The 23,917-nt window shown below is 25.1% G+C and overlaps 1 protein-coding gene and 1 long non-coding RNA gene across 2 annotated transcripts in view; one reads left to right on the top strand and one right to left on the bottom strand.

Annotated features, from left to right (window-relative positions):
• The first annotated feature begins 169 nt into the window (after window positions 1–169).
• Window positions 170–939, top strand: LOC139424984 (uncharacterized). Its single transcript, XR_011636135.1, has 2 exons — window positions 170–204; window positions 831–939. It is a non-coding gene; the product is annotated as an uncharacterized lncRNA (long non-coding RNA).
• Window positions 940–8,088: 7,149 nt separating this feature from the next.
• LOC107442821 (UNC-79 domain-containing protein) overlaps window positions 8,089–23,917 on the bottom strand; it is a 72,734-nt gene continuing 56,905 nt past the window's right edge. Inside the window, exons 39-54 of the mRNA XM_043042321.2 lie at window positions 23,466–23,504; window positions 22,425–22,540; window positions 22,226–22,311; window positions 20,623–20,865; window positions 18,613–18,720; window positions 17,407–17,511; window positions 17,109–17,192; window positions 16,932–17,021; window positions 16,129–16,304; window positions 14,604–14,787; window positions 13,229–13,279; window positions 11,576–11,713; window positions 10,784–10,798; window positions 10,095–10,172; window positions 9,627–9,671; window positions 8,089–8,531 (exon numbers count right to left, since the gene is read on the bottom strand). Of these exons, the coding sequence (XP_042898255.1) occupies window positions 8,352–8,531; window positions 9,627–9,671; window positions 10,095–10,172; window positions 10,784–10,798; window positions 11,576–11,713; window positions 13,229–13,279; window positions 14,604–14,787; window positions 16,129–16,304; window positions 16,932–17,021; window positions 17,109–17,192; window positions 17,407–17,511; window positions 18,613–18,720; window positions 20,623–20,865; window positions 22,226–22,311; window positions 22,425–22,540; window positions 23,466–23,504 (1,738 nt within the window). The 3' untranslated portion in view covers window positions 8,089–8,351. The remainder of the gene's footprint in view (window positions 8,532–9,626; window positions 9,672–10,094; window positions 10,173–10,783; window positions 10,799–11,575; window positions 11,714–13,228; window positions 13,280–14,603; window positions 14,788–16,128; window positions 16,305–16,931; window positions 17,022–17,108; window positions 17,193–17,406; window positions 17,512–18,612; window positions 18,721–20,622; window positions 20,866–22,225; window positions 22,312–22,424; window positions 22,541–23,465; window positions 23,505–23,917) is intronic.

Genomic DNA, 23,917 nt, shown 5'->3' with positions numbered 1-23,917 from the left:
AAAATGCAATTTTTCTGGTTTTTAAATTGTTATTTAGTGGCCTAATTGTTGTTTAAATAGCTTAAGGTTCTTTCTCAAATCACTGAGACTATTTGAGTTTTATATTTTGTAATTATGATTTTTAGTTTGTTTATTTTAATAGATAATCTGATGCGTTTCTATTCTTTAATTTCAGGGATTCATAATGGCAAAAGCAAAGTCAACGTAAGTATTTTTTATTCACTTGTCAAGTTTCTTTTTTTAGTTATAGTAGTACTTTATTTATGTCTCATTAGAGCTGCACAATGAACCACTAGCAACTGCCTGGAAAACATCCCTGAGGATGATCTGAAGACGTGCCATCACAATATTGAACCTCTGAGGAGAGGATGGCAAGCTTCCCTCCTTTGAAACTGTATGCAAAGATGTGCACTTTATAGTAGAACAGTTTTATGATGATTGAAATAGCATCCTCGTCCCCTTGACTTGCTGATCAAAGTGGTCACCCACCCGTTCACCAACTGTTGCTTGACTTCAGTAATCTACTGGAAATTCATCTTAAAGATCAGTCCGTCTCGGGACTTCTTAATTATTTCCTGTTTTCATTTAAATTGTTATTCATATATTAAAAGATTAAATTGTTCTAGAATCTCGTTGTATTTTTCATTCTGTACAGGCATAACTTTATTCATGATATTAAGATTTATCAAATTTGCTAAATAGTTTTTATGCGTAAAACTAGATTTTAGTATTTCTGAATATTTATTATTGAAATCTATAAGTGTTTATGAATTGTTCAAGCTTGATTAATTTATAAAATCACTGATTGCTATAATTTCTTTTTATTATAGGCATGTTTTAGTTTTACTAAAGAGCATGATAACTAAACATAAGTTTCCAGCAATTAGACCCAGGCAAGCAGATAAATTGGAAATGATAAAATTTGATCCTTATGGTAAGTAAATGCAATTCATTATAAAAGCTTAGTTAGTTATTTGTAAATTTTTCTTCTGCTACTTCAGTTTTAAACAGTAAAATCAGCAATAATAGCTTTATTTATTTTTATTACTGCCACTAAATTCAGTGCTCATTAAATGTAATAAATAATGTATGAATCTGCACAAAGACTAATGTTGCTGTTAATCCATAAACATTTATAAACCATTTTTCATTTCTATTGCTTTACTGTAACAAAAATATATTTATTTATTGATTTATTTTAGTTTAACCTAACAAAAAAAAAACTATAATTAGTTTCATTTTATTTTAACATTTGGAAAATAACAAATTTTATGCCAGTTTAATACTTTTACATTTCATCAAATATCTTGCAATAGATTGCAGTCGTAAAATATTATGAGGATTAGATCTTTTGTCTTTAACAAATAATTTGTCTGTTTTTTTTATGGGCATTTTTAAAGAACATGGTATGTGTAACTATGAAACTAAATCATAACTTGTTTTTAAAAACTTCTTTATTTTATTAAATTCTCAATTATTTTTTAAATGTGCACAAATAAAGTATAATTTATTTATTTCTCAACATATGATAAGAATTTAGACTTAAAATAATCAGGGCTGTATTAACTATGATTTTTAGGGACCTCTTAAAGTTTATGAAGGCATAATTGATTGTTGTGATTTTTCTAAAAAAAATATTATATATTTTTATGCTCAATGTCTTACAATTTTTCTTTAGAATCCTTTAAAGTTTGATGTAGTTTTAAATTTAAAATTCCGGAGATAGATAAAAAAAAAATTATCTTTGCTACTAGCCCCAATTTTTTATATTTTCTTCTTTTGCTTTTAAATCATAAGTTCTTGGTTTTTCTAACTAATTTTCTGTATTTATCTACAAAACCTCTAAAGTTTCCTGGAATCTTCATCGTCAAAAATATTACAAATTTAGTAGAAATGGAAAGTTCAATTTTTAAAAATTGTATGTTTGGTAGTTTTTACAAGATGTTTTTGCCAACAAGGACAATTAATGGTCAATGTAATTTTTGTAAAAAATATAAATATTTTAAAAAGCTTTTTTTCTTTTGAATTTTTCTAAAACAAATTTAATTGGAATTGCATTCCATAAGAAGTTTCAATATTTCTGAATATAGATAAGTTTTGATTATTTGTTAGACCTCAGGCCCCATTCATTATACCTTAACCAAACTCTAATAATTATTAAATTTTAATTTTTTGGATTTATTCATAGTATTTATATTTTTAATTATATAAATAATTTTAATAAAAATAATATAAATATTTTAATTAAAGTATTAAATATTTTTAATTATAATATGCTTTTAAGAATTTTATTTTATAAAATTCTTAATTATATGTTACAAATTAGAGGATGTTGTCATATTGAATTTATACAACTGATTAACAATAACACATGTCTAATATTTTTTTTAAAAAACTCTATAAATAACTCATTCTAATTTTTTTTCTTTTTTTGAAAAATTATTAGTAATATATAACAATAAATAATGTTTCCCTTGTTTAGATATCTCTACCAACTTACAAATAGTCTTTATGATTTATGAGGATGTTGAGTTAGAATAAGAAGCTTGAATTTATTCAGTTATTTGTTTTTAATAATTATTAATAAATCCTACTGCATCTTTAGTAATAGTAAAAAATAAGAAAAAATTCCAACTTAAATCAAATAAATCTTATTTGTTAAAAATCATATTTTTAACAAATCTTTGTCTGAATACAAAGGGAAGTTAAGTTGAAAGGTCTAGAACAAAAGTTCCCAACTAATCTTGGCTCATCCCTTCTTTTCACTATTGCTAGAAGCTCATCCTTTGCACATAATGTATTTACTCAGATTATTTCTTAACATGTTTATAGTACACATTACAGTTAACATGCTTAGGGTATAAAAGTTTTACAAGGGTTTAATAAACTTAGGGATTTTATGTTTACTAATTAATTGTTTAGACAAATGACTTAAGTTCTAAATATAAAATATTGGTATAGCTAGCAAGTGTTTTATTAGTAACTTTTTATTTAATGGAAAACCTATGAGCATTCTTTCTAATTCTTGGAAACACTGAGCTGTGCTAGAAAGATCTACTTTTAACATCCAATCTATTTTTGAGTAGTTTTCATTTGTAACAGAGTTGAAAAGGCTTATTTGCAAAGATAAGCCAACATGGGTGAAAACAATACCGTAACAGCTCTGTCTGCCACTCGGACTCATTAAAGGCCAAATTTCTGTATCTGATTTATTTTCAAGCATATCTTTAGGATTTTTTCTATAAAACAAATAGATCTAATACATCTGATGACTCTTATGAGAAAAGTATACCCTTAATCCATTTTTTAAAGATTCTATTTTCAGTCCTGCAGCAAAAAGCAAGTATTTAACAATTTAATCATACTGGCACCTACCCAACCTCTAGGTGAGAACTTCTGGTCTAGATTACTGTACGTTCCTTCGTTTTTATAAAATAGCCTTTGTAAGAAAAATAAATGTTCATGCGCTACTCCTTTAAATAAATTTCCATTTTTATTTGTGTAAGACTTTTTTTTAAGTTCTTTGAAGGCTCTTTTTGCACATGAAATAATGCTTTTTTGAAAATATGCTATATGTATCACGGTTATGAGTTGGTAACTGTTATTCAGGGCTATTTTGTAAAAATAAAGAATTTTGTTATCTAATTTTTTATATTTTGAAAAATTACTTCAACTGTACATTGTTTTGGATCATAAAATATGTAAAATTTGAGAATTATTGATTTTTTTTAGTTGGTAAAAGCTTGGCAAATTAGCTTTTCTTAAAAAGTTTAGCAATTTTTTAACATTAAGCTATTTGTCCAACAATTTTTAAGAGAAAATATATTCTCATCGTGGTTCTTCACTGATTAAGTTGGGGTCTGTAACTATTGTTCGGGATAATATCATTGTAAAAAATTATCTTATACTCAAAATTATTATCATAATACATCATAGAATATATTATGCTATTGCATTAATATCTTAGTACTAAAAGTTCATATGTATGTACTAAACTTAGTAATAGCAATTTAATGTGTGCAAACTAATACAGTTTGATATTCTTTTGTATGTGTGTAGATATTAAAACTATATATGATCTCTCTCTCTTTTTTTCTAGTTCAGAGAAATGTGCTGTATAAAGAAATGAAGAAAATTCGTAGTGTCAAGGATTAATAGTTTTGTCTATTTAAAAAGTCATTTTACTTTTCAGTGTATATTACATCTTACTTCTTAAAAGACAATAAAAATAATAGATTGTAAATCTGAAGTTAAAGTTGTAGTTATTATCTCCTTTCCAGTATACAGGAGTTCAAGGAGCCTGTGGCTTTTTAATTACCATTCTCTAAGTAAATTTAGAACAAATTTTTTTATTTTAATGTCCGTAGTAAAATTTCAGGTATTTCTCCCTAAAAATATGAACTATAAACTGTTGATTTATTGTTTAAACAACAATAAATCAAAAATTTTTTCTTTATTTTTTCAATGATTTGTGGGTCCCGCAGTGGACTGATCGTTAAGACAAGCATCACTGGCTACGGTCAGTGTGCGGGTGGGTGACCACTTGGATCAGTCTGCTTAGGGACCGAGGGTGTGCGGTTATTGGTACCGAAGCGGGGGTGCCATCCCTTCCGCAGAGGATCAAAATTGTGATGGCATGTCTTCGGATCCTCCGGGATGTTTCCCAGACCGTCGCCAATAGCCCATTGTGCAGCTCTAGTGCGACGTAAATTAACAACAACAATGATTTATGGGAGTGTTTTAATCTGTTTCGTTTCTTTAATTGGTAGACTTTTTTAATTTGTTTAAATTTATGGAATAGTTTTGAAGAGAAAAGATCTCTAGATATTATTTTTCATTAACAATTGTTTTTGTATTTATGTTTAAAAAAATGAAATCTTTATTTTATCATGTTTTATTGTTACATTATCATAACAAAATACAATTTCTTATCTATAACAACTTTTTCAACTTGATAAAAGCCACTTCCAAATTTGCTATTATCAAAAATTTCACAGATTTACAGTACTTTGAATTATTAATTTAATAATAATTCACTCATATCATAAATAAATATAACCAGCATTTAAAAAAGTGAATAAATAATTAAACTGTTATAATTAATTTATAGGAACATTAAAATTTCACTTAAATTCAGAAAATTATAATTAACATGATTAGTTTTCTTTATTTTTCAATTGTTAATACACTCTATAAAAAAAAAACAAATAATTTGAAAATGTTAATATAATAATTTTTTTTTTTGTAGTATTTGATTTTGCTGTATAAATCACCATTACAAATACATACAGTAACGCATGATTCCTTTACCAAGATAATAAACAATAATTTGAAGTTTTTACAAAACAGCACAAAACTTAGAAATATAGCATATATCAAAAAGACTTTTCATATGTTAACCAGGAAATATACTTTTATTCATCTTGTTTCACAGTGGGGACTTTTCTTCATAGTTATTAGCAGTTTAATACTCAAGTAATTTGCATGACGAAAAATGTTGTCATGCCTATTGCAATAGCAGTTCGTAAATGATCGAATATTTGGTCATACCTAGTTAATAGATAAATGGAGATATAATTTAAATAGATTAGTGGAGCAAGTGTATAATGCAGTTTTTAGATATTTTTTAATTCGAACTTCAAATTTTTGTTAATATGTTATATTCAAAGTGTAAATATAGTTGTAAATTATTCTTAAAATCAAGTATTCCATTTAATCAATAAATTTTAATTGGATATCCAAGCAACTAAAATATAATAAAGTGGATTGACCTTTTTACATAATTGAGTTGCATTATTTGCAAACAGATGCATAATTTCAATTTAATTTTCAATATTGGGTTTATTAACTGCTGCATTTAATCAATACAGTAACTAACACGTACAGTTATCAGTATTCTTAACAGTAATAAATGCTTCAATTAATATATCATTTTTATCTTTGTTTATAAATACCATTAGTAAAATCCATAAGATTTTTTTGAAACTTAATAAATTGAAATTTTTTTTGAATGTTATTAGTTTTACTGATGGATCAAAATGTTTGCAAATGATGTATCAATCAGCAAAAAGAAAAACAAGCATTAAATAGTAAGGTAATTAACACAAAGCCAGTTTTGAAAATATATTTATAATTTTTAAAATTGCTAAAAGTACTCATCTAATAGTAACAATGATTTAAAATTTCAATGTAAAAATATCATTTTTTATTATTTTCAATAGGCATATAAAATATGAAGAAGTTTTTATGTATTTAAAATATTTACAAGTTCTTTTGTTTGTTATTAATATATTAAAATTTCGAGAAACATTTCCTTTTTAGAGATTTATGTTTGTGAAATGCAACTGAATAAAACAGAACTAAGTACTTATTTTGTAATAAATAAAATTAAAAATAACAAATGTGTAAAATAAACAAAATAAATATAAATAAGTTGTAAATATAAAATAAATCTATAATTAAAATATCTCACATCATACTGTATCAAGTCACTTTGTGTCCATTTAGAAGGTTAAATATTTTACAATAATTTGATATATCCTAAATTAAACTTAATTTTTTCTAATAAAGTGTAAAAAAAAGTAACTAAAACATAATGACATAAACAAGTGATGAAAAAAAGAATCACACATCTTCAACTGAAAAGTTCACAGTTTTGGCAAACTTACTTCGCTTTCAAACACATCCATGCAATAATACCTTACAAGCAATGATTAGCTATGATATGCTTTAAAAACCTTTAAGTTATAGCAAGTATCACATGAACATTAAAGCAACTACTTTTCTATTCTACTTTCAACGACAGCTTTATAAACTAGACTTAATACACATAATACTATCAAATATGAGATAGTAAAATTTATTTGGACAGATACAAATTTCACTTGGGTAACATTTAGTATTTTAATATCAACTAAAAGTAGAGGTTGCCCTTTAAAAAAAATATTTATCTTAATATAACCAATATGTGACATATTTCTTCAATAAAAACTATAAGATTAACAAAGTCTTTAACTAGTTAAATATTTGAATGTATAAGCTTTCAATTTGGACAAAAAGTAGAGCTCAATTAAGTAAATGATGTGAAATTTGGCATACCTTAGAATTGCCAATTAATTTCACACACAATTTTTATTCAGTTTTCTCTTGACTAACTATTATGGTTTCTTTACAATAGCTGTGGGAAAAAACCGAAGTGATTGGATTTAATAAAACAAATACCTTTTTACCCATTCACTGATTTTTTTTTAATTTTCAATTGAAAGTTTTTAAAGAACTTTATTATAAAATCAGACAAAATAAACTTATTGATTCTTTCTGGAAATCAGATTTTCAAATTCTAGAATATGATAATCTGTTATTCAGGGGTTATATTTTGTAAAGAAAATTTTAGGACTTATAATATTTAGACTGGTTATTTCTATGTTACTAAATTAAGACAGCAAAAGAGCTGTTTCTTGTAGTCGTCAAATATTTACTAAATTAAAACATAACTTGCAGAAAATTTTCTGATAAATTAATATTTATCTGCTTTAGTTTTAAACCAACACTCTAATTATAATTACAAAAATATTTCAGCAGCATTTTTTAATTATTTGTAACTTTGTTCAGAAATTAATTTAAGTTTCAGAAATTATTAATCCGGTGCTTCTTTTTAAAAAGCTCGTTTCTGTAATCAGCACAAAATTATTCATAGTTCCAGAAATTTGCTGCATCAAAAGAACAAAAAACATTTCTGAATATTTTATAGGGCTCTGGCAATAAAATATATTTAAATAAAAAATAAAATTCGATAAAAAAATGTTTTCACTAGAATTAAAAATAGAATTATACTAGTGTTTCGTGATACATAATAATATACATATGTATTACAATATCTAGAGAAAACTGATGGTACATTATAGTATTAATTAATTTTTAATAATAATATGTAGACTGTAAAAGCAAATTTGTCAAAGAATATGGATTCATAGTAGAATACATCTTTAAATAGATGTACATTTTTTTTAAATAGTAAAAAGATCGGCCCCTCAAATTTATTGCTATTGATCAGAAATTTTAATAATATATTCAAATCTTTAGATGAAATTTATTTTTTGTACTACAAAAAAAAATTTGCCTGTTTTAAAATTACTTAAAACATTTTAAATAATTTTCTCAAACATTCCAATTTAAAACATATGGTCATGACTTGGTAGGAAAAAAAACAAATTAGAATAAACTTAATAAAAATAATTCAATAAGCTTACAAGTTTAAAAATTTTTTTTTTTTTAAATAATCAACTAAAGCATTAAAAATGAAATAATAATAAAATATATGTTTGTCAGTAATAGTTGGCCTTTATAAACTTTTACAATGAATAAAATTGTGTTGCAGTCGAGGATTGCATTTCAATTTGTCCCATTTTAAATTGTAAACGTTGCAACCATTTCAAAAATGTTGTGCTGATTGAAGCAGCTTCTTCTGGGGACCTTGAAGGAGGGCAACAGCTCACACAAGCTTGTAGTCTCATTTGCAAATTTCCGGACAACTATGTAAAAAAATTTAAAATATTTTAAATTTACAAAACTTAAAAGACATTATAGTGTAGAATTACACAATTAGTAAAAAATATTTTATAATTAGCGAAGATTTTCAACACAAAGAAAAATGCTTACAATGAAAAAATTATTAAATAAAATTAATGTGAAGAAAATAAAACTAACAAAAAGAATGATTTATTAAATGATAAAATCTACTAATTTACTTTTTTACGGTAAATTTAATCTTTTATAAAACTTAACAGTTGCTGATGAATAAATTGAAACTGGATTTTGTGCAGAAAAATTAAGTGATAGCAGTTGATTAAGAATTAAATTTTTAAGAAGTATGATTTTTTACATAACAAAAGGACAAATGTTTTTATAAAGAATAGAATGATGAAGAATAATGCAGCATTATCTTTCAGAACTAATAATTTAAACATGAATCTTTTGAGAAAGTTTTCGTAAACTCATTTCAGGGTAAGGCCTTGTTAATTTTCAGTATAGGTAACCACTTGTTCTTTGTTAATTCTATGGAAAAACATGGAAAATTTGATATGAATTTGTATACATAATAAGCTTGATTAAGTTGTAATATAAAACAACAATTGTGTTTTTAATTCTGTCTAAAGGAGTAACTACAAATCAAACCTAATCATAATTTATTTAGACGAAAGTACTAAGTGTTTTAAGTAGAGTTGATATTTTCAACATTTCTTAGCAAAGGTATACTTTTTTTACATAATTCTGAAAACTGTAGCTGTAATTCTTGTTTTGAACAAATTCTATTATAGATATAATAATAAAGTAATTTAAAATCACATTTAATCACTAAAAAACTACTTTTTAAAAATTATTTAAATTCAGATTTAATTATATATTATTAAGAATTAAAAAAAATAATAGATGTTAAAAGAATTCAAATCTGAATTCTTTTAACTTCGGTTTAAAACCAGGAAACTAAATTTATTCGTCAAACATTTAAAGAACCTTAAAAGCAATACAGAAAACATTTGCTTAATTTTTATAAGAAAGAAAGATTATTGAAATCTAGATGTATTTTAGCATGTGAAAGGAAGAGAGAAAAAATACAATTTACTTACGTGTCCTTGAAAACTATACAACACTGGTGTCCACATTGGTAAAAGCTGGAAAATGAAATGAAAATTGAGTTCAGTAAAAAATTATTAACTTAAATTTAAAATAATTTCAAAATATTATATTAATTTAGAATTTCAAACAGTTATACTAGTTAAAATGAATAAATCANGTAACCCCTACCCTCACATGCATTCAAAATGTTCTACCCTCGAAGCAGGATCTCATTCTAGGCGAAAGACATACTTTTTAACAGTGGATATTTTTCTAAGATATAAAAATTGTTCCAACCAACTAGTGATACTAGAAATTAAGGACTTTTAAGAACCTTGAATTAAAATTAAGTACTTTTAAGGGCCCTTAATTTTCAAAATAAAAACTAAGCAGTTTTTAAGGATTTTTAAGGAGCGTGGGAACCCTGTGTAACTATGAAAATTTTTGTTTAAAACAGTTATTGATGCGTAAAAACTTACTCTGGCAAGTATAGTGGAATTACACTCTTGCAAAGCTTCCATCAAACTCAAGAAATGTAGACTAACCATTTCTGCCAACTAAAAACAAATTTTTTTATACCGTTAGACCTTTTAAACAGAATAAAATATGAAAAATGCAATCAATAACAATTAATAACCTTTAACATAATATTATTTAATTATAAACTTAGATAAAAAAATGCTTTGTTACGTAAATTTATTTATTTTTATTAACATTAAAATAAAAACTACAATTTTTTTAAATAGTTTTTCTTATTACGAAATAATTAACAATAATTTATAATATAACTATAATTATAATATATTATGAATATAACTTGTTACATTTGAATTTCATAAATAACAATCTGATGTATTTTGTGCTTTTTTTCCAAGTATTCTTTGTGAATATTATACAAAATTATTATATCACTTTTTAAATTTTTGTTTAGAAGTTATTTGTTTTGTATAAAAACATCCTTAACTTATTATAGGGAAAACACTATAAATTCAGGATACTAAAAATTTGTTGCATGCAGATCTACTACAACAATATATCTTTATTTTCACATACAAAAAACATCACAACAAATTTTAATAAAAATCAGAATTTGAAAAAAAAAAAAATAAAAATCTAAAAATATATAAAGCACACACATAAAAGATGAAAAAGTAGAGAAGAAGCCAACCTGAGGGTACTCTTCCTGAATAGTAAGAATGAAAGAGAATAGAAAAAGAATTGAGAATATAGAAAAAAGATACAATTGCACAGAGAAAAATATAAATAGGAAACTAAAAAAAAATGAGCAGCAAAGCAATTAAAATTTAAGTGAAAAACTACTAAACACACAAAACACTATACAATTTTACTAAAATATTCATAAAACAAGCTTTTGTTCTAGTGGGACACACAATTTAGAAACAATACATTTAAAAATGTTCTTTTTACACACACAAGAATGTAAAACATACATAAGAATTACATTGAAATATGGAAAAAATTAAATGGAAGAAATTTTTTTTATTCAAAACTATTGTTTTTAAATTATAAATTTCTAAAGTGTTTATTTTATAGGTATGTATAAAAAATTAAGTTTGCCACAATTCTACATCTTATTTAAATAGAAAACATTCAAATGAATAAAATATTAATATTTTAGCTGTTCAGATAGTACATTTACTAGTGGCAGCAAAAACAGTGCTTTGATATTTTAATAAAATAGAAACAAAATAATTATCTCCAATTAAAATTATCAATTTCTTAAGAACAAATTGTAGCACACACAAACGGATTTTAACACTCAGACATTCTACATGCATAAATAAAAGTATGTCTAAACAATTTAGTACAATTTACATTCTAATTTTGCTGCATTTAAAAATAATCAGGAAGAAATAAACAAAAGGCACATACAGCATTACTGTCCATATAAACAATTAGTATGAACAATTATCAATTACGGTAATAAAATAGTATTTACTTTTGAATGGCAGACTAATTGAAGTATTCCTGGAGTTACTTTAGCCCAGAAATCAGTCAGAGTTAAGCCACAAACTTGATTTTGTTCACTACCTGGTGGATTCAATGCAACCATATGTTCACAATACATAGTCCATAACTGAAATATTATAGAGATAAATATTCGTTTATACTACAGCAAGAGTTTCGAAATCAAACCAAGCTTATCTTTAAAGCAAGAAAATAGTATAGAACACAAAATAATAAAAAAAGCATTACTTCTATATATTACTATTACTTTAAACTTGGGCTTTTAACAAGAGTCTACCTTATCTTGAGAGAGATAAAAAAGTAATAGTTTAATACAAATTTGGGAAAATCCATAAGATGGTAATTTGTTGCTAACAATTATGGATATGGTTGTTCCAGCAGATAAAATTTTGCAGTTTAAACATTTATGGGGTCAAAATAATGCACTGTAGACTTCATATATAATTAAAACATTGAAGAAAATTTGAAACACTATGATGATAAAAAATGCGAATACAAGAGCAAATAAATATATGTCATTAGCTCGAAAAAGATTCAGACCTGCCAACAATGGAGAAATAAAACAACGGAGATTTTACTAGTGACATTTTTTAGACTATGAGTAAAGTTTTGATACATCATACATAATCATGTAAGTCAAAGAGAGAAATTCAAAATTGGAAATAATATAAGCACTTACATTTGGCGAAATAAAAAATATGCATATGTATGTTAATCTAAAAAATATTTTTTTAAACCATTATTTATAATTACTTAAACTATTAACACTCAACATACTGCAGTGCTGGCTATAGCACTGTCTGTTGAGGAATAAGAGAAGTATTTTTGCCATCAACGAATATTTTATCTCCATTTTCTTTAAAAAAAATGTCACCAAATACGGCGGAATTTGAGAATATACCGGAAAACAGGAGATAGTGGTAAAATACAGGAGTTTTCGTTAAAAAAACAGGAGACTTGGCAGTATGCTATTAATATAATTTTGATTGAGAGAAAAACTGAATATCATCAGCAGGTGTTATACAAAGAAACTACTGTAACTAATAAAAAGATGATACAGCCGACGCTCTTTAGTATGACCTTCTATTATATTGGCCCTTCAATCATAATGAACGATACATAAAGTCAAATTATCTATCCCTCAGATGCAATGTTATTTTAATGCCCATTTAACTGTTGATACCAAACTGTTCATCCCAAAATAGCACCTGAAATTTATTTCCATTTTTACATTATATTCCTTTTATATGAAAAACACAACAAAATTAAGTGTCAGACATTTTTCTGATTTATAAACCAAATACTGCAATTGAAAATTAGTAACAGGATTTAACTAAAGTTTTGAAGAAATCATTATTTATTTTGAGGTTGCAGCACATTACATGTGAAGCATCTCGATTTACATGCTCATGGAAAAAGGATCACTAACTTTATAATTACGCTATAACCCTACGTAATTATAAAGTTAGTGAACAATACCACAAATATTTAATCATAATTAAAAAATATTAGACTAATATGGACAAAACAATGATACATTTTTATTGGAAATAAATAGAAAAACTGATAATAACGCAGCATATTAATTTTGCCTTACTTGAGATTATCCTCATAATTTTCTTACCTGGCACAAAATAAATGCATGAAATAGGGAAGACATATGCAGAACAGAAACCTAAAATGAGAATTAATATAAATTATTCAAGTTACAATATATTAGATATTAATCAATGTTTTTAAGGTCTTATTGCTTTAAATTCAAAAAATATTAACATTGCATAGTTATTTTTTGTTATGACTGAATAAAAAGCACTAATAACATTAAACAATTAATTTTGAAAATCTAGATTTGCAATGAGCAGATGCATAGAACAATATAATAAATATAAATCGTTATGTAAATAAGTCAACTAATTTAGGGTATTGATATAATTTTCTATAAGAAACTTTTTTCTTAATGTGTGTTAGCATAAAGAGATTTTTTGAAACCTAATTTTTGTTTGAAAATCCATTTAAAGTATGTAATTGCTATTCTATTTCATTTGCCAGCATATAGAAAAACAACTATAACTTTAAAACATTTTGTAGTGTATCTACCACTACAAACATATAATTCCAATTCACTAGAATATAAGACATGATAACTTGATTCTAGGGTGGGGTACCTTGTCATAGATGAAGGTCGACATTGTCGATAACTACTATACCTACATTGGTGACCCGGATGTGATGTGAACACACCTACCTTGAATGAAACTCCCACTATGATTTGAACACGCCTTTTTCAACTGATTGTCGACATTGAACAGTTGACTTGCTACTTGTGACATTATCCACCTCCTCGCACTGTTGCTACTCAGCCTCGATCACACACAACGTCGGCAAATATACACTCGATTGCTAAAGGTAACACAGGAGCGACCACGATCATGAACTTAAGACAGCTCTAACGATCAGCACTCAAAAAGTACCATGATCTTAATACAGTCGTCCTAGCTTCTCATAAAACAGCAATAAATCAACTAGTGGTATCTGTTCCTCCAATTCTATCACAGATTCAATTCTGGTGGCGGAGTACTGTAGCGTAACCAGCACTACAAACATATAATTCCAATTCACTAGTATATAAGACATGATAACTTGATTCATTATTGATAACTACTATCCCTACACATTTAAAGAGATTTGGAAAGCTAATGCACCAAAATTCATAAATAGACAAAAAAATAAATTTTTGTTGAAATTTCTGATTTTTCCAGACGTCTCTGATATTGGAAAGTATGTTTGTATAAATATAAAGCAAACTTATTGATGAAGATGCTCAGATAAATTCTTCAATATTTCACTAAATATTGACTATCACTTAAAAACCTAATATTCTTACCAGTATTTGAGATACCTATTTAATCAATATTTGTTTGAATTAACTTAATTTTAAAATTCTTCAAAACATAATTATCTTAAAAAGCAGAAAATAATTATTATCACAACATTATTACCTTAGACTGTTCAGAGAATCCAGCTAAAATTACTTGAATATGTTCAGCAATATGACTGTTCGCTTCGAGAGGAATAGGTTGACATGGGGAAGGCGTTTGCATCAAAGCACTGTGAATGAGTGCACCAAGTAGAAGCCACGATAATAGACGGATATGACTAACACAATCAATAAATTCCTTGGGACTGAAATTAAAAAAAAAATATTTAACACTTTACTGAATGGTTTCATGTACCAGTGAAGAAAACCAATGCTTTCCAGTGAAGAAAAACTCTGCAACATGTTTTTTTTTTAATGAATAAAATTTTTTTTTGATTCCCTTATTATAATACCTTTTAATATTAAAGTAAACTGTTCACTTACTAAACAGATTTTTAAATTCTTCTATTTTTTTCTTTTGTAATAAACATAGTAAAAATATTTGCAAGTTTTTTTTATAATTTATGAATGTTAACAATATTATTCTAAATATAATTTTATTTTTACTTTCTATTACTGTAAGAACCAATACATAATCAAAAAGGTGCTGCCCTAATAAAATTACAAATTTACTATACAGCTACAGCAGAATAAATACAAATAATTTAAAACAATCATAAAAATAAACTCTAATTCGAATATTTTTTTTACAGAATTAGTTTTAGGATTGATAGTATTTAACGAAAACTGAAAATCAGTTAAGTTTAGTTCTTATTGCTTTAGTTTCACAAGCTAAAATAATGCTAGAAAATTTCTCAACTTAGATTGAATGTAGAGTTAATAACAGAGAAGAGTCACATGAGGCTATACTGAGTCAAATCTAAAATAAAGAACATACAATATTATGTACTCAAAGCAAAAGATAGTGCATTATCTGATTTCTAAACAAAACTATATCTGATGTTAAAACAAAAGGGAGAAAGGGGATAATAAAACAACAAAAACTAAAAAAATAAAACAAATGAGAAATGGAAAAAAATGGTTACTATGGCACCTTGCAGTCAAAAAATCTGCATTTAACTGAAAGTAGAATCTAAGAGTTTAAAATTTCAAATATGAGTATCATTAATATGACTTTTATAACTCATTAATATAAAAATTATGAAATTTTAAGAGTTCTGTTTTTTACATTATGAAATTAAAATAATTAGCAAAAACATTAAAAAAATCATCAAAAATAAAATAAAAATCAAAGATTTAAATTAAAAGCATTTAACTTAAATCCAAATATTAAAAAAATTCCATAAAAAAATTAAATGATTACATGAACGACCTTTTTCAAGTTTTTTAAGAAAAATATTTTTTACTTTCAGTGAAACTTAAATATTCTTTTAGTTCAATATTTTTAGATGATTATAAAAATTAAACTATGTGTCAGTTAGAGAGAAAAAGAGTAAATATTATTAGTAAAGAAAAAAATCTTAACATAAAAATCATCTTAAACATATAATTTTCAAGCAAAGATTTCTAAGCCTATGCTCTGTTTATTTTAAAAACAAAAACCATATGTTTACACTACAATCAAATTTCAATGTATTAAAACTTACCCTTGCTGAATAGCTGTAGGAGGATGATATAACCAAGGGAGATAGCGACTAATAGCTCTATTGTCACGACCATTATTTTTTGAAAATTCAACAGCTAAATATTGAGAAAGGCCAGCTTTTAAATGTCCACCCAAGGTTTCTTCATTCAAATGAGTTGAATTACCATATAACATATTCTATAAAATAGTATTTTTTTAAATTAAAAAAATTGATCTTTATTTCTTTTCCTGCTTATATATATGACATATCTTCCTATAAAATGCTGACATGAATAAAAATATATGACAAATGTTATATGTTTCTACAAAACAATAAAAGACTATTTATATTGCAAAGCAATGCATTCATTGCTAATGAAAAATTCAAAAAACTGTGTTTTGAAGGTTTATTTTAGAATTTTTTTTTTTACATAATAATTGTTTCAAATATTGAAAAGTAGATAAATTTTACAAATTTCAATTGAAAAAAAAATTGCAAAATCAGTAATTATAATTTTATTTCTTTTTTCTGATACTTTGTGGCTAAATTCAATATAAAGAGGAATAATAATTTTATACATATATATATATATACACTTTTAACATTACTTAAAAAAATTTGGCTTGGTAAATTATTTTTGTAGTAAAATTCTAAAACTGAACTGAAAAAACCTGATAAATTTTAATTTTTAAAAAAATTAAGTTTAAAACAACATTATAAAAAATCTAGAGGTACAACTTTAATTACTCAGAACAAATTATTAAAAAATTGAATATATTAATAAAAATGTCTGAATGAGATGAAATAAAAAAATAAATAATTACCTTCACTTTAGTGAGAGTGTGAACATCAGAGACAAATTCAAGTGTGTCATTTAAATAAGTCTGCATACATTCTCCCGCTGAAGTTTTATACTAGAATTATAAATTTGCGTCATAAATTTTATATTTAAATATATTTTAAAAATTAAAAAGTAATTTAATTCATTCAAACATAATTACTGAAGATTGAGCCTCATATCCAACATTTGCTCCTTCAAGGATAACATTTGGCGCCAAACGGCCTCCACAGTCAGCTAAAACAAACTAAAAATGAAACAAAAATTAGAAAATACAAATAATAAAATAATTTGTATACATACACACACATTTATTTAAAAAAACATATTTATTTGCACGTATGTGTATGTATATATATGCAGGCATGCACAAACGCATATATCATTGAATAAGTAAATTTTTTTTAAAAATTAAAATGAATAAATATTTTAAAATATCATAAGAAATTAGCTTTAATTACCTGCACCAAAGTTAAGAGGTTTGCATCAGGAACAGATGTTTTAAACTTCAAAGCCTGAATTAATTCAAAAACAGCAGTTCTTGTAAGAAGTGTTTTATCACGCTCCTAAAACAAGATTTCAAGACAAATTATATTTACACTGAAATTAACAATTAGTAGATTTTTTAAAGAAATATTATATCAATAACAATTTAAATACCCAATTATTAGTCATTTCTATTCAACTCTAGGGCTAATTGTTTTATAGTAAATTTGATGAAATATCAGAAAGCAGCCAACATTAATTAGTTACAATGTTTAAATTTTAGTTAATCTGATGATTAGTAATATTAACCTAATTACTGCATTTTAATTTTAAGATTTTGTAACAAATATACATTTAATAAAATTTCAAAAAATAAAAGAATTTTTTAGAAATAATTTTCTTTTTTATGTGAACACATTACAGCATAAGGTTCGTTTCTACAATATTTGCTTTTCTACAATATATTCATTATAAATATTTACAATAGCTGCCAAAATAAAAACAAAATTCATAATAAAAATATCAAGCAAAATCTGTGAAAATCAGTTACAGTTTTTAATGAATTTCAGCTTTCATGCAGTTCAAGTAAAAAACCAGTTTTCCTCATGTTATTCAATGGGAAAGTAATGTATAACATGATGGATATTTCTGTACAACCTAGCCCAAAGACTTAATGATTGGAAGGTTATAATTCTAAATTTATTATATTACATACTTGGTTCTAGTAGATAAACAAATTACTCCCAGCAATATAACTTTAGTTTAATCTACCTTTTATGTGAAATAATTATAGTCAAATCAATTTTAAATGAAAAAATATTAGCTGCATAATTTAAAGAGTAATAATAGTCAAAATTTCATTTAATCAATAATAAGTTATTTACTCTGATAAATAGCTAGTTGAAACATCTAATTGTCACAAGGTACTAGGGTATATTTTTTCATAAATGCCTTAACTAAATGTAATTTTTTTCTATTGAATGTTAGAGAAAAAATTGGATCGTTGTTCGAAAATGTAAGTGGGTTTATTCCCATTGTGAATTAAACTCAGAAAAAACAATTAAAAGTTAACACAAACTGCAATTAATATAAAAAAATTGTATAAGAAGCCTTAATAAAGCTTAACTAAATTATCAATCTATAAAATATTAATTAGTTTAAAAATTCAAAATGAAACTCACTCGTGCATTTCTATTGCAAACTGTGCAAAGCTCAGAGAGTTGATAGTAATCTATAGAGGAATGCTGTATAGTATGACTAAGTATCTTAGAGAAAGGATCTAAAATAGACTATTAAACATTTATAAGCATTAGTTTTTTATTTTAAACAGATGGACAATATTATTACTAATTGTATAAGTTAAATAAAATAAACAGGTTACTGAGAGCTTTATTTGTTGAAATAATCAAATGAAAATGTTTTGAATGATGGTTAAATGAGGTATATGAGGTTTAAAGAAATTACACTTAATAAATTCTGTCTTTTAAAAATTGTTTATTTATAAAATAATTTTTTTAATATTTAAGTTATTTTTCATAAAAGCATATTTTATGTTTATTTCTAAAATTGCAATGCATTTTCTACGTGTTAAGATTACTTTTAATTAAATGCTTTAAATCTCTGTATGTTTTATGTTAATGTTTATATTAATTTTGATGTATGTTAAATGTTTTGTTAAAATGATGTTTTATTAAATGTTTCTATTAATTTTGATGGGGACATTTTTTACAAGAAAACTATATAAGAGTGCATGAAAGTGTAACTTTCCTTATTTCTTTGTTGAATGTCGAGGATTGTTAAGAAACTTTTAAAATTTAATCTGACAAAGTGCATATGATCAGAAAAATAACACCTTATAGAGATGTTTTCATAAAACATTGTGGGAACTTTATCCCAGAAAAGCTTGAAATATAAAACTGATACAAACTCTTAATCTATAGGAGAAATTATTATGTGAACTATAAAAATGTAAAACTATTTTAAAAAATATCGGTTTTGAATCCCCCCCCCCCCGTAAACAATTAGCGTAATTAAAACACACATACATCTTTAACAAAGTTATCAACTTAATTCTAGTGCATAGGAGAATTACATTTGAGCTTTTATGAAATTATTCATAAAGCTATCTAATAATCACTTTTTATTTTGTAATACATTGTAAAAATTCTCGTTATTTATGATAAAGTTCAAGGGAGGTAAGCAGAAAATACCTTTAAATACTTTCATTATTGTGGGGATTATTAACTCAATTTTTATTTTATTCAAAAGTATACATGATTTTTTTACTTCCATTTCTGTCTGTTCATTCATAATCATGACTAGGCCAATATTATTGATTTAAAACTTTAAGCATATTTATAAAAAGCGATATATGAAAATTAGCTAATAGTTAAGCAAAATATAGACGGGGGAAAAGAAATTGTTAATACAAATTTTTTGCTTCGTTTAAAAATATTAAGAAGCTAATGTTTCTTCAAATCTTATTTTTATATTCTGCATTAACCCCTTTTTTTCCGCTCACGTGAAAATGACGGGGTGAGGTTTCTCCCTCTATTTCTTGCTCCCGTGATATTTCCGGGCTGGAGTGTTCAGTAGTAACGCGCCAATAAGAATAAAACTAATTCATTCCTCTTGCCCCGAAAAGATTTTATTTCTCATTTTACACACCAGATGGCAGTGCCAGGATATTTTGAAGGTAATTGTAGATAGTTAGTTTATTGCTCCAGAAAAGATGAAAACAATAAGAGATGTAGAAAGGAAACTCGGAACTACTGTCCAGATTGTCACATTGGCCTCTGTATTTCATGTTTTGAAATTTATTACACAAGAAAAAATTACCAATCTTTATTTATATTATACAAAAGTTTAAAAAAATTCTTTTTTAATGTTTAAAACACATATGTTTAAAATTTTCCTTGCTTGCTGGAAAACCAACAATAAGTTATAGTAATGTTAATTATGTTGGCTTTTCCTAAAAATGTAATTTTTTAAAATTTCAAGCAAAACACAAATCAAAAATTAAAAAAGTATATATATATTGTTCATACACATACTTTTATATAATTTTCAGGAATAAAAAAATAGGCACTTTTATGACCGTTTTCTTGAAAATTCCGATTGTTAAGGGGTTAAATAAATTGCCAGCAAATGTTAAATTGAAATAAATTTCAGAAAATGATAAATAAACAAACCTTTGCTTCCCTAATAACTGGAAGTTTTAACGCACAAAGTATAATTTGCAACACACTATTTAGTCGTATAGGTCCAGGAGATAAAGTAAAGAGAATTTTTCGTAAAAAGAGATCTAATTGCTGAAGAAAAGATGCCCATTGAGGCATGTTGCTTTCCAATGGCAAATAATCTAAATAAATGGCAACATTATCTAGCATGTGAAAAATAACTTCAAAATGAAGGTGTTTTCTTTCATTCATATTCTGCAATGAAAAAACATATATTAGCTTATCCTATTATATAGAAATTAAAATTTGGATGATGAATCCTTATATAAAACAAAACACAAGGCATTTTTGTTGAAAAAAATTTAATAATTAAATATTATTTATTTTGGCTATGCTAAATATAATGAGATTGTAATACTTATTCCCAGAAGTTAAATTTTTTCAAACACCAAAGAATTATCATGATGCAATTATACAAACAATTATTTAAATGTGGCATAAATATGGTATTTTAAATTTGAGAGCAAGCCTTTTATTATAATTAATACTAAACACTATATTTTTTAAATATAAATTTTAAGAGTTGATAATTTGTATATTAATATGCATTTCCATACGATTTACAATACAAAAAATATAAAATTTTAATTGTTTACGTAATGGACAACTAGTACAATAAATTCTAATCTTAAACTGGATAAAATCTGTGAAAAATATATTTAGCATCTACTTAACTATTTTAAAAGATTAAGACAGAATGTAACTATCACACTTATCTAAAGTGGTATGTGATAAATAAGTACAATATATAAACATCTTTCTTTATTTTTTTAACATATTATGTAGAAATGAATGACGGAATCAAATGAACAAAAGTTAAAGTTACCAAAAAAATCTATATAGGACCTAAAAGGAACTATTTAGGCTCTTATTTCTATTTATTATTATTACATTTACAAGCAAATAATTACAAATAAATTATTAAAATTGCAAACAACAAATTGTTATCAAGTTATTGAGAACAGTGGCATTCAATTAAATGGATTGTTCAGAGACATTTCAATCAAAATAAACTTGAAAAATAGTATGTAAATTATACTAAAATATTAGCATTTTAATAACACACCAATGTTACAATTTTCTCCTTTGTCTACAAATATAAATATCCCTCCAACCATGAGGCAAAAACTGGATAAATAAAATAATTCAAAACTGAAATTTTGTAAAATTGAGGCCTAATAGGGGGGCTCACTTTTTTGGAAAGCAATTATAAAAGTTTCACTGAGCAATTCCAAAACTGTTTCATCTAGAGTTCTAACCAAAAAGAAATATTTTTCTTCATGTCTTTCTTGTAGGTTTAAAATTTTATTCCTGATTTTTGTACCATTTGCTTAATCTTTTTTAACAAAAAATAAGTTAAACTTATGTAAAAAAAAAAAAAGAAAATATGTATTTCCTGACATTAAAAAAAAGCAACTTATTTACCTAACTTTCCGAGAATTTTGTATAGAACATTTTCGAAGCTAGTAAAAGGTACTTCAATATAAATGGCACATGGATGAAGGGTAAAAAAGGTTCGAACCATTTATTGATAGAATAATATTTATATACTTACTTCAAACAATGAGATAAGAGGTGTTACTTGATTTAGTTCATTGAAATCTGCAAGAGCTGAAGCCATAGTTTTAAAGAATTCAGGTTCTAAATTTTAAATAAAAATTAAAAATGTTGTATTAAGTTTTTATATTTTATATAATTTAATATAAAAGTATCAAAACTTATATAAAAAAGTACATTAAAATTCATGAACTAACCTAAACAGTGTGACTGAAATATTTGGACAAACACTCCATTAGGAGCTAATTGATGCAGAGTGCAACGTAAAAATTGTCTAGCTACACTCACTGAACCAGCAGGCAGTTGAATAGTACTGTAAAAAGAAAAGAGTTTAAAATTGGACAATATTTTGAGCTAATTTTAATATTTTGATATAAATATTTTAAATTATTTTGAAAATGTAAACATTTAATAAAAAAAAATTTAAAAATATATTATTATAATGGATTAGGCTTATGCTTTCTACTGAACTAAAATTTTTTTAACAGTAATAATAATAGAAATTTTTCTTAAATATTCAAAATTTAGCATGTAGATATATATATATCTAACCAAATATTCCGCAAAAGAGCCGAACACCGAATAATGGCTGAATATTCGTTTCATTCCTTATATATATAGATTGTGGCATAGTAAAAAAGACTTATGGTCTTTGAAAATCAATCAAATAAAACAAAGAAAGATGATAAAAATTTATAATTAGCAGTATCATGCTTCAAGAACTAAGAAATTTCCTCCCGTTAAATTTCACAATCCGTTAAACTTCCTCCCAATAGGTGATAGGTGGCACTGAATAATAGAAATAACTATAATCTGCATGAAAATGATGCAGGGACCATTGGCAAACATCAAACAACGTTGTCTTCAAAGTGTGATATCGTAACTAATGTATGAAATATCATCAAAATCCTTCAAAATTGCTAACTGATTGTGTGGTGATATACTGACAGAGTATGGCATGAATTCAACTTTTTTGCACCTTTCAAATGCCTGCAATGCCCCTATTGCAAGAAGTTTAACTAAATGTTCAATTTGGTAGCATGAAATTCCCTAGTTTCCCAAGCATAATGGAGTAGACCATACATTTTTAGGACACCCAGAATATATATATATATATACACACACATCATAAAAATTAAAAATTATTATCGGAACTGTAATTAAATTAACCACTATTATTATTTATAACAAAAAGAACTAATCAAAAACTCTTCCTTAGTTAAAAACATAATAATTACCTTTCACTTTGCCATGGGTATTTAGGAGTAGCTGCAATTCTGTAAAATTATAATGTATTAAAATTATTATAGATAAATTTAAAAATTTTTATTATACACTAATTCTTTTATTATATTTTAATTTTAAATATATTAATTTTAAAAGGATTTATAAGAATGTTATAAATGAGTTTTTAGGCAAGTTCAATGTTAAAATGTCCAACAAAGAGAGCCTGTTTTCAAAAAATAATAAAGTATATTTTCAAAAACTTTTTTTATTCTGCTTCTCTTGTAATAGTGTAATAATTTACAAAAAATTTTTTTTTTGCACTTTAAGGAATTTGTTTTTTTTTTAACTTTAAAAATCAATTATATGACAAATTCATTTAATTACATATTTTCCAAATGAAAAAAAGAAAAAAAAAAAAAAAAAAAAAAAAAAAAAAAAAAAAAAAAAAAAAAAAAAAAAAAAA

Source organism: Parasteatoda tepidariorum, chromosome 2 (assembly GCF_043381705.1).
Source record: "Parasteatoda tepidariorum isolate YZ-2023 chromosome 2, CAS_Ptep_4.0, whole genome shotgun sequence".
In the NCBI taxonomy this organism is placed as follows: domain Eukaryota; kingdom Metazoa; phylum Arthropoda; class Arachnida; order Araneae; family Theridiidae; genus Parasteatoda; species Parasteatoda tepidariorum.
Note: the sequence above shows the minus strand (reverse complement) of the source record. Positions and strands in the feature narration are given on the sequence as shown.